Consider the following 16,488-nt stretch of genomic DNA (forward strand, 5'->3'; position numbering starts at 1 on the left):
AATAAGTTAGAATCTCCATGGGTCAAAATTCCGGGAACAAATGGAACAGAAATGAAGATCAGCATCTACTACCGACCCCCAGGGCAGTCCAAAGATATTGATGAAGAAATGACGGCTGAGATTAAACATAACTGCAAGGGAGGAAATGCAATTATCATGGGTGACTTCAATTACCCAGTGATAGACTGGAACCTAGGCACCTCTGGCTGCAGTGGGGAAACCAAGTTCCTGAATGCAGTGGGCGATTGCTTCCTGGAACAACTTGTCAAGGAAAACAAGAGAGGAAATGCAATTCTGGACTTAATTCTAAATGGACTACGAGGACCGGCGCAAGATATAGAAGTAGAAGGGACGCTGGAAAGCAGTGATCACAATATAATCTGCTTTAACCTGGACAAGGGGGCGAAACAACGATCCAGAATGACAGCCACAGCACTGAACTTCCAAAAAGGGAATTACGAAGGGATGAGACTCATAGTGGGGAAGAAGATTAAGAAGAGGATAAGCACTGTAAAAACGCTAGCGCAAGCATGGTCCCTTTTTAAGGACACAGTCACTGAGGTGCAAAATCTATATATACCACGTATCAACAAGGGATCCAAGAGGAAAAAGAACAAGGAACCGGTGTGGCTCACTGTAGCGGTAAAGAAGCGATCAGAGACAAGAAGATTTCTTTTAAAGTACGGAAAAGGTATAAAATGGACGAAACTGGAAAAAGCACAAGCAACATCAATGCAGGTCCAATAAGGCGGTAAGAGGGGCCAAAAGGGACTATGAGGAAAAAATTGCCAAGGAGGCAAAACACTTCAAGCCATTCTTTCGATACATTAAGGGGAAACGACCCGCAAAGGGGTGGGGTCGTTGGACGACCATGGAATAAAGGGAGTGCTAAAAGAGGACAAAGCTATCACCGACAAACTGAACACATTTTTTGCATCTGTGTTTACAGAAGAGGATATACGCAACATACCAGAAGCTGACAGACTATACCTAGGAAACGAAGACAGGAAACTGATTGGGTTGATGGTCAGTCTAGAAGAGGTATGCAGGCAGATTGATAGGCTTAAAATGGCAAATCCCCTGGACTGGATGGCATCCATCCAAGGGTAATCAAGGAACTGAAAGTGGTTATAGCTGAACTGCTTCAACTAATAACCAATCTGTCAATCAAATCGAGAAGGAATCTGTAAGACTGGAAAGTGGTGAATGTTACGCCGATCTTCAAGAAAGGTTCGAGGGGAGATCCGGGAAAATAAAAGCCAGTGAGTCTGACCTCGGTACCTGGTGGTAGAAGCACTGATAAAAGACCGCATCGTTGACCACCTTGACGGGCACAATCTGATGAGGACCAGCCAGCATGACTTCAGCAAAGGAAGATCTTGCTTGACAAACTTGCTGCACTTCTTCGAGGGAGTTAACAGGCAGATAGACAAAGGTGACCCGGTCGATATTGTATATCTGGATTTTCAGAAGGCATTTGACAAGGTCCCGCATGAACGACTACTTTGAAAAATTGCGAACCAGGGGATTGAGGGTGAAATACTCCTGTGGATCAAAAACTGGTTGGCGGATAGAAAACAGAGAGTGGGGGTAAATGGACAATACTCGGACTGGAAAAGCGTCACCTGTGGAGTGCAGCAGGGTTCGGTGCTTAGGCCTGTGCTCTTCAACATATTTATAAACGACCTGGAAATTGGAATGACGAGCGAGGTGATTAAATTTGCAGACGATACGAAGTTATTCAGAGTAGTGAAGACACAGGAGGATTGCGAAGACCTGCAACAGGATATAAACACGCTTGAGAAATGGGCCGCGACATGGAAAATAAAGTTTAACGTGGATAAGTGTGAGGTGATGCATGTCGGTAAACATCTTGTACACAAATTCAGGATGTCTGGTGCAGTACTCAGAGAGACCCCCCAGGAAAGAGACTTGGGAGTACTGGGCGACAAGTCGATGAAGCTGTCTGTGCAATGTGCAGCGACAGCGGCAAAAAGGGCTTGGAATGATTAAGAAGGGGATCACGAACAGATCAGAGAAGGTTATCATGCTGCTGTACTGGGCCATGGTGCAACCCCACCTGGAATACTGCGTCCAGCACTGGTCGCCGTACTTGAAGGACACGGTACTATTCGAAAGGGTCCAGAGAAGAGCGACTAAAATGGTAAAGGGGATGGAGGAGTTGCCATACAGTGAGAGATTAGAGAAACTGGGCCTCTTCTCCCTTGAAAAGAGGAGGCTGAGAGGAGACATGTTAGAAACATTCAAGATACTGAAGGGAATAGACAGTAGATAAAGACAACGAGAGGGCACTTTCTAAAGTTAAAAGGGGATATATTCCGTACAAATGTAAGGAAGTTCTTTATCACCCAGAGAGTGGTGGAAAACTGGAACGCTCTTCCGAAGGCTGTCGTAGGGGAAAACACCCTGCAGGGATTCAAGACAATGTTAGACAAGTTCCTGCTAGACCAGAACGTACGCAGATAAGGCTAGACTCAGGGCTCAGGTCCTTGACCTAGGGGCCGCTGCAGGAGCAGACTATTAGGCATGATGGACCACTGGTCTGACCCAGCAGCAGCAATTCTTGAATCAGACATTTCTGAGATGTCATAATCAATCTAACTTCTATAAATTACATAGAATAAGAAATTAAACATTGTAAACTATAGAAAAACATATCTATTAGTATAGCATAAACTTAAAAACAATTTGGAGGTCCAAAATACAATTCATGTCAGTCCCCACACTTTTCTTGATACTTTTCATTTCATTTGATGTCATTGAAATGAAAAATGTGAAGAAAAATGTGGAATGACTTGTAAGTTTCATGGTTCTACATCATTCTCTCCTTGTCTGGGCTGAGAAGGTTTCTGCGGCCCCTTAGGGTTTTTACCTTGAGGGAAGTGAGAAGATTACAATACCATGACTGACTTAAGATACCTTTTAATGTATATATTTATATTTATTTGTATGGGTATTTATATTGTATTGTTGATTTTATTTTAGTATTGATTAAATTGTATTTTGAACTTTTATATTGTCTTTTAAGTTTATGTTATACTAATGGATATGTTATTTATAGTTATTGCACAACCAAAAGGTTGACCCTAAGTACTCCACAGAAAAAAAATCTGATAAAACCAAGGACACTGTGGAGAAGATGATCAAGATGCAGGCTTTATTAAAAGTTCAATTCAATAATCCATGAAAAGAAATATCTAGGTTTTTAGGGTTTTAGGTGTGTTTGGGGGGGGCTCACCTTAACTTATATGGGAGTTCTAGTGAGATGTTTATCTGGCACCCTTTTTGTGAAGTTCACAGAAGTGCCCTCTAAGATGCCCCATTTCTCTGCTGCCATGTCTGGGTGGCCAGTCCATTACAGGACTGGCCCTTCCCATTTCCAAATGGTCTTGTTCTGTCTGTTTAGGACTTGGACAACATTTTGTTCAAAAATGTGGTATAAAGATAGACATCCTGACGGTCTGAGCATCCCAATGGCCTGGATGTCCCGATAGAGGATTTTCAAAATATATATATATAAAATGAGGGGGGGTTACAATATTTTAGGATGATACTATCAAATGTAAGAATTCAAGTGTTTTTAAATGTTCAATTGTTAAACATCATTTACTGTACTCGATTTTAAGATATGAAATGAGGAGTGTGTGGCGCAGTGGTTGGATCTACAGCCTCAGCACCCTGGGGTTGTGGGTTCAAACCCCGCGCTGCTCCTTGTGACCCTGGGCAAGTCACTTAATCCTCTATAGCCCCAGGTACGTTAGATAGATTGTGAGCCCACCGGGACAGATAGGGAAAATGCTTGAGTACCTGATTGTAAAACCGCTTAGATAACCTTGATAGGCGGTATATAAAATCCTAATAAACTTGAAAGATTTAAAAATATATATATATATATATTTCTAGATGTATGGTGGTTTGCTTTTTGAAAATGGGCATTTTCTTACTGCCGACTTTGGACGTCCAGCACCATATGTCCAAATCGGACTTATACATATGTTTTCAAAATGTCCCTCCATGTTTAGCATAGCTTTGCACCCAAAACGGCCACACTTAACGTAACAAAGAGTCACATCAGATAACACACTTAGCATAGTTATACAGTATTCTCATGTATAAACAGTAACACAACAATGTTTTCAAATACACTGGACAGGAATATATCACATATTTTCTCACACTAGATATTCCTTAATAATGCCTCAGCTAATCATTTAAGAAAACATCACTCATAACTTATAAGTTATGAAGTTTTATTTTATAAAATAAAAATAAGCCCATAATTTTTTTTTAAAGTAATAGATGCTTTTTTAATGAAATGTTCTAATATATGCATATGTTATTATGCTATGCCATACATGCCGCACCCCACCCTCATTGCCCAGGGTCCAAAAAAAGATTGTGAGCCCACTAGTGACAGAGAAAGTACCTGCAAACAATGAAATGTTAGCTGCTTTTGTTGTACCGCTGAAAATAGTATATCAAATCCATAGCTATTTACCCCTTTACCCTAGATGACAGTGCCAAAGCTTAAGTACATTTGATTTATGGTATGTGAGTACATAAGAGCATAACTTGTCAATACAGAAGCAAATCGTCTTCACTTGAGAATTTTCTGTAAGCTTATTTTGCAATTTCCCTAGTCAGTCCTGGAAAACCCCCTTGCCAGTCAGGTTTTCAGGAAACATGATTTGAATACACTGCCTCCATTATATGCAAATTTCTTTCCTGTATATCCATTGTGGTTATCCTGAAAACCTGACTGGCAAGGGGGGGTACTCCAGGACTGACTTGGAAAACACTGCCCTAGAGCTTCTTCTAACCCAATGCAAAGTCCTGTGTGAGCTCCTCTGCTTCCCTGCTCTGCTATTTATGACAAATATTGGGTTCATTGTAAAAATGCGTTGAAGTAACACTTGGAGAGGAATGCACTCCATATGGTAGTAATATCACCCTCAGCATTTATTCTTTATCAAGATGTGTTTATCAGTTTAAGATCTTCTTGTAGTACTTTTCATGATAGTTGCTGTAGTGATGTATCTGCTGGTTTTTTTGTTGTTGTTGTTTAAATAAGACCTATCAGTACCCAGAACTGTTGGTCAGAAGCTTGCAGTGTGCAATGGAGAGTCACACCCTGGACTGTGTGCACAGCAACATGTGGGAACTATGGCTTTCAGTCCAGGCGAGTGGAGTGTATGCATCTTCGCACAAACAAGCCCGTACAGGAACATCTCTGCTCTTGGAGACCAAGGCCCACCAATTGGCAACGCTGCAACATCTCCCCATGTGAAAATGGTAAGTTTTAAGGCAAGAGCCAAATGATTACATTGCACACATATGTAACAAAATGTTATTTTGCCATAGAGAAATTAGCCCAGGTTTAGCAATGAACACATTTCGTTATCTTTGATAGGACATAATATTAGCTCAAAAATTGGAGTAGCTTTCGAGTGGGAACAACATTTTGATAGATGTACTATACCATTTAGAGAATGACACGGGGAAAAAATCTGTCCCCGTCACTGCACCGTTCCCGGCCCACCATCCTCTGCACCGCCCCGTCACTGCTGTTCCCTTCACCGCCCCGTCACCGTCACCGCCATCCCTTTCACTGCCCCGTCCCCGCCACTGCCATCCCATTCACCGCCCCGTCATCGTCCCCGCAGCATCCATATAAGCCTCAGTACTGCGTAACACCATGAAGACAGAAGAGAGTTCTGCCACTACTACTACTGCACTGAGAATCTGTTTCAGTGCCTCTGCCCTGTAGTAAAAACAGAACATAAAATAAATTGACTTGTCCTCCCTTGCAATGATGTGTCCCCCATGTTCACCTATAGCTCGAATCAGGTCAATTGTGCACACTAAAAATGCAGATGGATCTGGAACGTGAGCGCAGGCAGGCAGTGATACAAAAACAGCAGACACCCGACCGATTGCAGTGTTCCGCCATCTCCCTCCCTCCATCTCACCTTAGATGTAGAGTATGCTGGCTTTCTTTTTCGCCCAGCCGCACGTGCGGGTGCTCATTTGTTCAATATTCTCCTCTGATGCAACCGGAAACAGGAAATTGTAAGAGATGAGAAGATTTATCAACTCGAGCAGCAACGCAAGCGCGGCTTTTTGAACGCTTGCAGCTGGGCGAAAAAGAAAGCCGGCATACTCTACATCAGTGTTTTTCAACCTTTTTACAGCCGTGAACTGGCAGAAATAAAAGAATTATTTTGTGGACCGGCAAACTACTAGGACTAAAATTTTAAAACCCTGTTTCCGCCCCATCTCCGCAAGCTCGGTCACCTCAGTAACTAGAAAAATAGACAAATATAGTGCAAAATATAGACAGCAGATATAACTTCTCAAAACTGACACATTTTGATCACTAAATTGAAAATAAAATCATTTTTCCTACCTTTGCTGTCTGATGATTGATTTCATGAGCCTCTGGTTGCGTTTCCTTTCTTTCATTTCTTTCTTTCTGCACTCAGGCCCAAGAATTTTCCCTTTCTATTCCCTCCCTCTTTCCTTTCTATGTCATTAGTGCCCCCAGTGCCTTCTTCCCATGTCCTTAGTGCCCCTTCCTGTCTTTAGTGCCCCCAGTGCCTCCTTCCCATGTCCTTAGTGCCCCCAGTGCTTCCTTCCCATGTCTTTAGTGCCCCTAGTGCCTCCTTCCTATGTCCCTCTCACTGCCTTCTACACTTTGTCCCACCCCCACCCCCGAATCCTGCCTGCCTACCTTTCTCCCTCCCTAGCCAAAGCCAGCCTGCTGCCTCCCTGCCGTTAAAAAAAAAAAAAAAAAGCCTCCTTCCTTTTCCCCTGCTCTTACCGCCATGCTCATGCTGCAGTGCAGCTACTAAAGCCGACAGGAAGTCTTTCCGACTCAATTCTGAAGTCGGAGAGGACGTTCTGGGCCAGCCAGGTAGCGATTGGCTGGCCCAGAACATCCTCTCCAACGTCAGAATTGACGTCGGAAAGACTTCCTGTCGGCTTTAGTAGCTGCACTGCAGCATGAGCATGGCGGTAAGAGCAGGGGAAAAGGAAGGAGGCTTTTTTTTTTTGTGCGGACCGACAGAAATTCAACCAGCGGTAATGAGGAGGGAGGGAGATGGCGGGGACCGCGCGATCCTTGATTGCCTCACTGCGGGGACAAGTCCATTCACCGCTCCGCGGGGCGGTGAATGGCCTTGTCCCCGTCCCGCAGAGGCCACTATTTTTTCTTCCCCGTTTCGGCGGGCTACCCGCGGCTAAACGCAGCTAGCCGCGGGTAACCCGCCACCGTGTCATTCTCTAATACCATTATAATATCTAGAGAATAGGAATTTTCTCACCATGTGCTTTCTTTCTGTGAAATCCAACAATAAGATGCACTTCATTTTTATTCAATTTATATTTCTTAATATGCATAGTGAACTAGATTTACTAAATTGGGCTATGGCAGTAGTGCATGCTTACCATTAAACTAAACTAAAACTTAGCTTGTATACCAGGTCTTCAGCCATAAAGGAGCTTGACTCGGTTAATAGTAACTAAAAAAATACTGAAAAAAGTAACAGTCAGAAAATATTAATATGACTGGTTTCCGAAGTGTTTGGCAAATAAAATAGTTTTTAAAGATTTACGAAAAACTTGAAAAGGACAAGGACCCCTTAAAATAAGAGGAAGTTCGTTCCATAGTTGAGAAAATTCTTGACTCCTTTGATTCCTTTCACTGAAGGAAAGGAGAGTTTGAATTGTTGGATGCCTCTTGTATAGGAGAATCTATAAGCATTCCATAATAAAGGGGCAAGCGGGATGAAGATACCATATAAAATTTTAAAAGTAAAACATGCACATTTGAAGTGAATCCTGAGATAGACCGGAAGCCAGTGAAGGAGACACATAGTCAAATTTACTTTTTCCAAAAATTAATTTTGCAATGGTATTTTGTATCAATTGGAGTCTTTGAAGGCAGGTCTTTGTTATGCCGAGATAGATAGCATTACAGTAATCTAGCCGGGATAATATGATAGATTGGACCAGAACAGAGAAGTGTTGTTGGAAGAAAAAGTTTCTGACTTTCCTCAACATTCGAAGGCTAAAAAAGCACTTCTTGACAAGAGAGTTTATTTGATCCTTAAAAGTACGAGAAGAGTCTATGAGAACTCCCAATATCTTGGAAGAGAACTCGATCTGCAGGGAGACCCCGAAATCCAAAGTTGCAGTTGGAGGAAGACAGTCCAATTTTGGGCCTAGCCATAAAAGTTTTGTTTTTGCAGCATTTAGCTTCATCTGGACAGACATAGCCCAGGCTTGGAGTTTGGAGATACAATGATTTATTTTAAAGGGTTGGTGAGATCTGAATCAATCTCAATCAAAATAAAGATGTCATCCGCATAGATAAACAGTGTTTCCCAAGCTGACAACTCCTGCAGAAGAGGTTTCTACTGTGGACAAGCGCGGTAAATTCTCCCATATTCATAGAAATCTCTACCGCAGTTTTATAAAAGCCAGCGATAATTAGTAAATAGGTCCCATTTCATTTTTTTTTAAACGTGGCAGTGCCTTTTAGTAAATGTAGCCTATTGACTGCTACATAGCAAAGAGAAATAAAAATAATTAATACAAACTGCAATAGAGAAATATGAAGGCGAATCAAAAATTAATAGCAATTGTTAAATTACGCAATAACCAGAACAGAGCTAGTGAAATGCAACATATGTACATGTGCATTTGCCTGTTGGATAGTTCGTACATGCACAGTGCAGTGCTTGGCCTTAACATCTAACACTGGTGGGTTCTGGATAAATAATTTTTTATATAGTTTTCTTATGTATATCTCAAGGAAGCCTCAGCCCCACCACTCCACCGCTGTATAATCTCGCAACTGCGGGAAGCATTACATGGTGCCTCATCATTGGCCGTCCCCTTTAATGTACTTAGAATGATTATAGTGGTTTATATTGTTCAATAAATATATAAGAATATAAAGTGTTTAGTACTTAGCTTTAAACCAGCTTAAAATTTGCTTCCTGGTCAGCCAAACCTGGGAGTAAGACCCGACATGTTTTGCTCAAAGAGTTGTATCAAGGGACACCCGAGGTTGCCGCTGTCATCCGACTCCACTTTCAATATCCGACTCCACTTTTCAACATATAAAGGGAACGGCCAATGATGAGGCACCACGTAATGCTTCCCGCAGTTGCGAGATTATACAGCGGTGGAGTGGTGGGGCTGAGGCTTCCTTGAGATATACATAAGAAAACTATATAAAAAATTATTTATCCAGAACCCACCAGTGTTAGATGTTGTGGTATATTTTGGCTGGATAGAAGAGTTCGTTTTACACATTGCCATAGTTGGGAATTCTTGGCCTTAAGTTATGTGGCAGCCATGAGGTTAGAAACATGGACGCTCCATTGTAAGATTGTATCATCGAAGAGCAACATGCAGGAGCGTGCTTTGTGGAAATTCACTGTCAGATATTGTCTCGGTATGGACATAGCACCATGAATCAACGAAAGGTTTACGAGTGGGTAAAAAGGTGTAAAGCGGGAAGAACAGGTATAACCGGCAACAAAGGTCATTCTGGTCGCTCATCAACATCGCGCACCCAAGAGCTCATTGACAGAGCAGATGCCTTGATTAGAGAAGACCAATGGAGAACCGTGTCTCAAATGGCTATCAGCTATGGATCTGCATTTGCCATAATACATGATGACTTAGGATATAGGAAAGTCTGCGCACGATGAGTTCCCGAACAGCTTTCTGATCTGCACAAGCAACAGCATACAGTGCTTGTATTGGCTTTATGAAAGGAATGATAGGGGCGTGAAACAGGAAGCCTGCTCTTCTCTGGAATATCCCCTCTGATCTGTCCTCTCTGTCTTCTGTTAGGGCTAGGCACAGCCATAGTGGGCAGATTTCTCTCTCTTGGTACAGGGATATTTTCATTACTGGATGGTTTAAAACAGTGACAGGCACTTCCCTATCACAATATCCACCTTCAGACTAGATGCCTTTGCATTTACTGTAGATGCCATTGTATAGAATAGCACTTAGAGGGAATATTGATATCTATGTGCAAATGAGTACATATATGCACCTACATTTCAGAATTCTGATCATTCATGTGTATTCCTGGAGCCCGATATTCAGACTTCGGGAGGCAGCCTGGCTACCTCCCGCGGTCTGTGGTGTATCCGGCCTCTGGCATTGAATGGCCAGGGCATGTTCAGCCACATTTGACACCACCAGCCAAGCCAATATTTGTTGGCATACTGACTAAATCATAGAAGCCAAAGATAGATCTGCTTTTTAGGCAGGTCTATCTGAAGGCTAGACATAGCCTGTTAGCCAGTGAATATTGTTTATTGAAAGCTTCTATAATGCTACTAATGACTGGGGAGTCAATTCAGAGCAATTTACATGAGCTTCAGTAATGGTGTTATAATATAGAGTTAGGGAGTTTCTATGATGGATTTCTGTACATGAACTTCTGTGATGTGTTACAGTGCATGGTTAGAGTGGGTCTCTTTATTTTTTAATTGACACTGACCTGCAATGTCATGTGACCAGCTTAGCCAGTGAACGGGATATTCAACAGGAGATAGCTGGCTATCTCCTACTGAATATCGGTGACTAGCCAGCTTAGCGCTTTTTAGCCAGCCGTGCGTTGTTGCCAACTGGCTAAATACCACTGAATATTAGGCAGCTGATGTCTAAATGCTGGTGCTCTCCTTATGAAATTATCCACTTCTTGCCAGGTCTTAACCCTCTCCTGGAGGCTCACTTAGCCAGTGGGATTTTCAAGATACCACAGTGATCCAAGTCTCCAAGTTTTTATTAAAGCTTTCTATCCTGCTCATTCTTCTCGGCAGCGTACAATTCTAAAATAAAATTTTTTTAAGGGGAGTGTCGTTATAATTAGACTAGACAGTGAGGGTAAAACATCATTTTTAGGATGAAGAATAGGGGAAAGAGTAGAACATGAGGTTATGTGATCTTGCATGAGATAAATTTGCATGTACTGGAGAGCAATTGCATGCAAATTTCTCTCATGAATATTCACTGTGGTTATCCTGAAAACCCAACTTGCTGGGGTGCCTCCAGAAGACAGGTGAGAAGCACTGCCCTAAATGAATACGATGTTCAGCAAAATGTTTAAAAGATGAGTTTGTGATTGCCCTTTTGATTGTCTGCTATGCTTAATGTTTTTCTTGGTTTTTACGATTTCCTTATAGTGTTCTTTTTGCCTTGCTAGCGGAGTGCAGAGACACAACCCGATACTGTGAGAAGGTGAAACAGCTGAAGCTCTGTCAGCTCGCCCAATTCAAGTCCCGTTGCTGTGGGTCTTGCGGGAAAGCATAACGCAAAGGGACAATCTCTCTGTGATGTCCTGTGGGAACGAACATCACAAGCTAAATGAGACACATATACGCATATAAGCACATAAACACACACACTACACAGAGCATTCTCCATTTCACCTTTTATCTTCCCTTTTTTTTTGGTGTTCTTATTGTTCTAAAAGGAGTCGACAAGTTTCTCTTCCATGATACTGGAAGAGAAAATGCAATAAATATACATTTCAGATGGGAGACAAGACAAAAAGGAAAAGGACACTGTGTCGTGAGCAAGACAGGCACAGAGAAGTGGAACCACTTGGACTCTCTTAAAGTCCCTTTTGGGAGCCGCAATGGTTAAATTCACCAGTGTGAATTTGGGGCTGGTAGCATACAGTTACTCCAGAATGTTGAAAACTGTATTATTATCCAACTTAAAACCAGATTACAGGACTATGCTGAAAAAAAGTTACATAAGCAATAGGACACATTATGGGAAACCCTTTTGCATGTGCCTCTTGCTGGCCCCGGCCTAGTTTTGCTGTTTTGAATATGTTCTGAACTTCAAATGTGAATTTTGCTCTCAGCAGAGAACCTGTGGAAGATTACGGACTGGATGGCATACTTTGCCTGAGTGAAAATGAACCCAGGAAGACTCCAAGCATGCCAAAAATGTTCTGGAAAATAATAAAGAGCTAAGAACATTTTGATCTAGAAGGGGAGAGGACGGAGAGAAAAAAAGTTATCCGCCATTCACTGTTTGCGCATTGTATATTGTACACACAGACTCTGGCTGTGATAAAGAGTTATTGCCAGGCTACAGCTTAAAATGATCAGATATATTCAGTACTTGTAAGCTAAAAGTACATTTTCCCTAAGTATCAAAATTGAGTTTCCAGTCCAGTTTAGTTTAGGCAAGGCCTCAAAGAATGGCTCTTACCAGGCAATTGCATGGTCTGATAAGTTACTATGTTGTACATCATCCCCTCTCCTCCTTTTTTCCGCTCTATTGTTTGCATCGTACGTCATCATGCAACAGAACAAAAAGAAACTTCCAGAGATAATCATTTTGTTGAATGCAGCTGCCTATTTGTTCCTCTCTGCCAAAAATGGAGCTGTTCACAGTTAGTGGAAATTTGCTTTCTTTTTACCATGTTACCCAGCATAGGTTGGCACAAATGATAGCACTGCCTCTGCTACCTTTATATTTTTCTTAAATCTGACAGTGAGCATAATGGACCAGGAGCAGTGAACTGATCTAGGATCGGTTCCTGCTACAAATATGACATGTGCATATCAGCGGACATTCAGAAAGCGGAGCCCATGAACTCTGTTGCAAGCCAAGCAGAATCCATCATAAAATGCATGCAGCGCAAGTAAATATCAAATTTCCTCTTATGTACTGAATCCTGCGACAGGTACTGGGGGAACTCTATTGGTGCTGGCTCCAAATTACCGGAGATATATAGCAACAAGCACTGGGATGGAAGAGTGCACAGCTGTTGTAACTGAGAGTAGCAATGCAGTTCCTCCAGTCACTTGAACAGACTAAACTGTGCTCGCAAGTGAGTTCTCTGCTTCTATTTTGTGCTTTTGGGGGGGACTCTGCATGCTTGCGTTTCGTGTGCTCTGCCCTCTGAGCCTGACACTGTGGCCATTGGATGAAGCAGATGGCACACAGACATCTCTCGGAATGAGCCTACGAGTGTCCCTTGTTCATTACAAGCGTCGCCTTCTATGAACGGACCTTGGAGTGGTGTTTCTTTATAAAGGACATGATTCAGAATCGGTTTAATATTATTTAAAAAAAAAAAAAATAATGTATTTGTATGTTTAACTTTTGTGTATATTTATTAGGATTTGTTGTGTAAAAAGTGCAATATGAATAATTGTACAGTGTATGTTGTCCAGATAAAATTATTTGGGGGATTTTCTAATGTTTTACTGCAAGTTTTTTGCCAATGAAATCTGTGGTTAATTTTTTTTTTTTTTTTTTTTTTTATTTTGGTCTTCTAGCACTTGCATTCAGAATACTTTTTGAACTACATTGTTGTACTTTTAAATCTGATGCCTTGTGAAATAGTACCTAAACATGGAATAAAGGCCTCAATTCTCCAAATGTCTTGAGCCATGCAAATAGCCCAAGTACCTAGAGATATGGTATTTTTCACATGCTGCAGAGAATATATTTGGTCTGGCTTAGGGAGGGGGATGAGGAAGAGTAAGGATAGCCAATTTTTGGGTTTATACTGTGAAGTGAATACTGATGATGTAATTGTTTATTTCTATTAAAAAGAAAACTGAATGGGCCCAATATTCAAAGAATTTGAGAGAAATGCTTCTAAATTAGCTTCTTTGAAAATTCTCTAGTGTTTAGTGCCTATGGGGGAAAATCAAGCAGAATTAGGGCTTAACACATCTTTAACATGTATTAAGGCAGTGGTCTCAAACTTGCAGCCTGGGGGCCACATGCGGCCCGCCAGGTACTATATTGAGGCCCTCGGTATGTTTATCATAATCAGAAAAGTAAAATAAAACAGTTTCTTGATCATGTGTCTCTTTAGCTCTAAATTACAATATTATTATTATTAAGACGTAGGCAAAAGGAAAGATTTATAAACTATAAAGAGTTTTACCTCAGGCAAACTTGTCATTTCTTTAATAAGACATTAACTATTTTTTTCTGAGGCCCTTCAAGTACCGACAAATCCAAAATGTGGCCCTGCAAAGGGTTTGAGTTTGAGACCACTGTATTAAGGGAATTAGCGCACACTAAATTTTAAAGCCCATTTTATATCTATGAGTTTTACTGGCAAATTCTATATATGTCTAAATTTAGGTACTTATATAGGTGCACCTTGCCAACATTGGCACCCAACTTAATTAATTAATAGGCTTAATTTGACACCAATTGACACTTAACACCTCATAATTGGCTTTCATTGGACTAGTTTGAAAGTTAGGCACTTAACTCAAAAGATACAATTCTGTAAAAAGTAGGCGCCTAATCCAAAGTGCCTCCTAAAAGCAGGTGTGGCTACGGGACGGATCCTGGGCAAGTTCTTGAGTTAGGCGCCTAACTAAGGGCTAGATTCACTAAGTTCACCGATCGTGTACCGACCAGTTTGCGACCCCCAACTCGATTCACTAACCTTCTGCCCGATCCGATCCGCACATGCAAATTAGGGGAAATGGCATGCAAAGTAGGAAGGCAGCAATCCACTAAACAGAAGAAGGAACACCGATTGGGCTGGCCGATCCAAAAAGAAGCGACTGCTGAGGACCAGTCGCTCACGTCCTGCTCTCTGCCGCCCTGAAATCCCAGCCCTACAGTCCTGAAATGAAACATTTTAAACACATCTCCCTTGTGCAAAAAGCACTAGAAAGCAAGCTCTGCCGACTCTCCTGCTCTATGCCACCCTTCCCTGCAGTGCGAGCCCGTGGTTTTAACCCACGGTTTTAACCTGCATGTTCTGTTCCTGGCTGCAATGTTTTCTGTTCAAGCATGCTCTGTTCCAGTAAAGCCCCCCCCCCCTTCCTGTTTGACCTCGCTTGTGCGGAGAGCCAGTGCATGCACAGACCGCATCTAGAGGCAAAGAAGATAGTCTGCGCATACATCTGGATTGCTTTGCAGCAATCTGTGGAGTTGCTGTGGGGCATGACTGCGATCGCATTAATTTGCATGAGGAGGCGTAGTGAATCGGTCACCCGGGAAGACTCGGCCATGGATCGCCCATGGATCAAGTTTCAAGTTTATTATAGAATTTGATTAATCGCCTATTCCAAATTCTAGGCGACGTACAAATCAATAAAAATTACAAAGTTAGGGGAAACAAACGTAACTAACAAAAAACTAAATCTACTAAACATAATAAAAACCAGCTTATACAAACATAATAAAACACAAGGAAAGGCTAGGAAAGAAATACAATCTGATTATAAAGAAAAAAGATTAAGGTTAAAAACAATAGGAAAGGGAAAGAAAAAAAATCAAAAGATCGCCCAACAAAGGTGAGCTTAATGAATCTAGGCCTTAGAAGCAGATATTTAGGTGAAGAAAACCCTGGTATAAATTGGGTGTGCCTAAAGTTAGGACACTTAGCAACACTAAGCCCACTTAGGCAGCGCTAAGCATAATTCTATACAGTGTGCCTAACTTTTAGTCATGTTTTGCGCTGTAGTAGGCCACGCCAGATTTTTAGGTTGACTATATGGAATTAGGCCCCGATTCTATAAACAGCGCCTAACTCAAGAGGCATCTAGCAAAGCGGCACCTACCACATGTCAATCAAAGTTAGGCACCGTGTGTAGAATCACGCCTAGCGGTGTCTAAATCGACTTAGGTGACAAAATGTTATGCACCAGTATATTAATCCAGGGATTTCTTGGCCTAATGTACCAGCACCTAACTCAATCCATGCCCAAACTCTGCCCTTAACAGCGCCTACTTTCATGTAGGTGCAAATAAACGCCTCCGTGTAGATGTCTACCGCGAGGTGGTAGGCGCCTACTGAGTTAGGCATAGACGGGCTAATTAATTTTTTTACAGTTTTTTAATCTGTTTTTAATTGCGCTTTCAATTGACCGTACCAATTAAGCCAATTAAAATATTTATGTTAGATGCCTTAATCGGAGGTGCCTGTGATTTAGGTGACTAACTTCTGGTGCCGTTTATAGAATCAGGGCTTTAGTGTTTAATGTGCACCAATTCTCTTAACAAGCATTAAGGATACGTTAAACCCTAGCGCTACTTGATTAATTCCCCCCTTAATGTATATTCAAAATTTCATTAAACTCTTAAAGTTAGGAATATAAAAATTGGGCAAGAGGGACAGATATAAAAAAGGAAAACTTAACAGTCTATCAGCCAGCAGTGGTCATTGTTTCTTTAAAAGCTGGCTGCTGCCAGCTAAATTATGCCTGAATGTTCAGCTCCCATCTGGATACTGGTACTGAATATCAGATTTCCATCACCAACTGGGAGTTACCTGAATATGACAGATATTCAGAGCCGATACACAGATAGCTTTCCAATTAAACTAGGACAAATTTTTTGCTGTCCTATGTTTAAATAGATAGTTACCCAGACGGTGACGGGACTAAATTGCGCGAGACAACGGCGCGCTGACAACTGAGTGCAGACAATTGAGCG

The 16,488-nt window shown here is 41.7% G+C and overlaps 1 protein-coding gene across 4 annotated transcripts in view; it reads left to right on the forward strand.

The window, feature by feature from the left end:
- ADAMTSL1 (ADAMTS like 1) overlaps positions 1-13,268 on the forward strand; it is a 1,156,072-nt gene extending 1,142,804 nt beyond the window's left edge. For 3 of the 4 annotated variants that reach the window (XM_033920627.1, XM_033920600.1, XM_033920618.1), the window contains 2 exons: positions 5,093-5,313; positions 11,255-13,268. In XM_033920627.1, coding sequence (XP_033776518.1) covers positions 5,093-5,313; positions 11,255-11,361 — 328 coding nt within the window. In that variant the 3' untranslated portion in view covers positions 11,362-13,268. Of the gene's footprint in view, positions 1-5,092; positions 5,314-11,234 lie in introns of all 4 variants that reach the window. The other variant, XM_033920609.1, reaches the window with a different exon arrangement.
- The last annotated feature ends 3,220 nt before the right edge of the window (positions 13,269-16,488 follow it).

This window comes from Geotrypetes seraphini, chromosome 1 (genome assembly GCF_902459505.1).
Source record: "Geotrypetes seraphini chromosome 1, aGeoSer1.1, whole genome shotgun sequence".
NCBI lineage: Eukaryota > Metazoa > Chordata > Amphibia > Gymnophiona > Dermophiidae > Geotrypetes > Geotrypetes seraphini.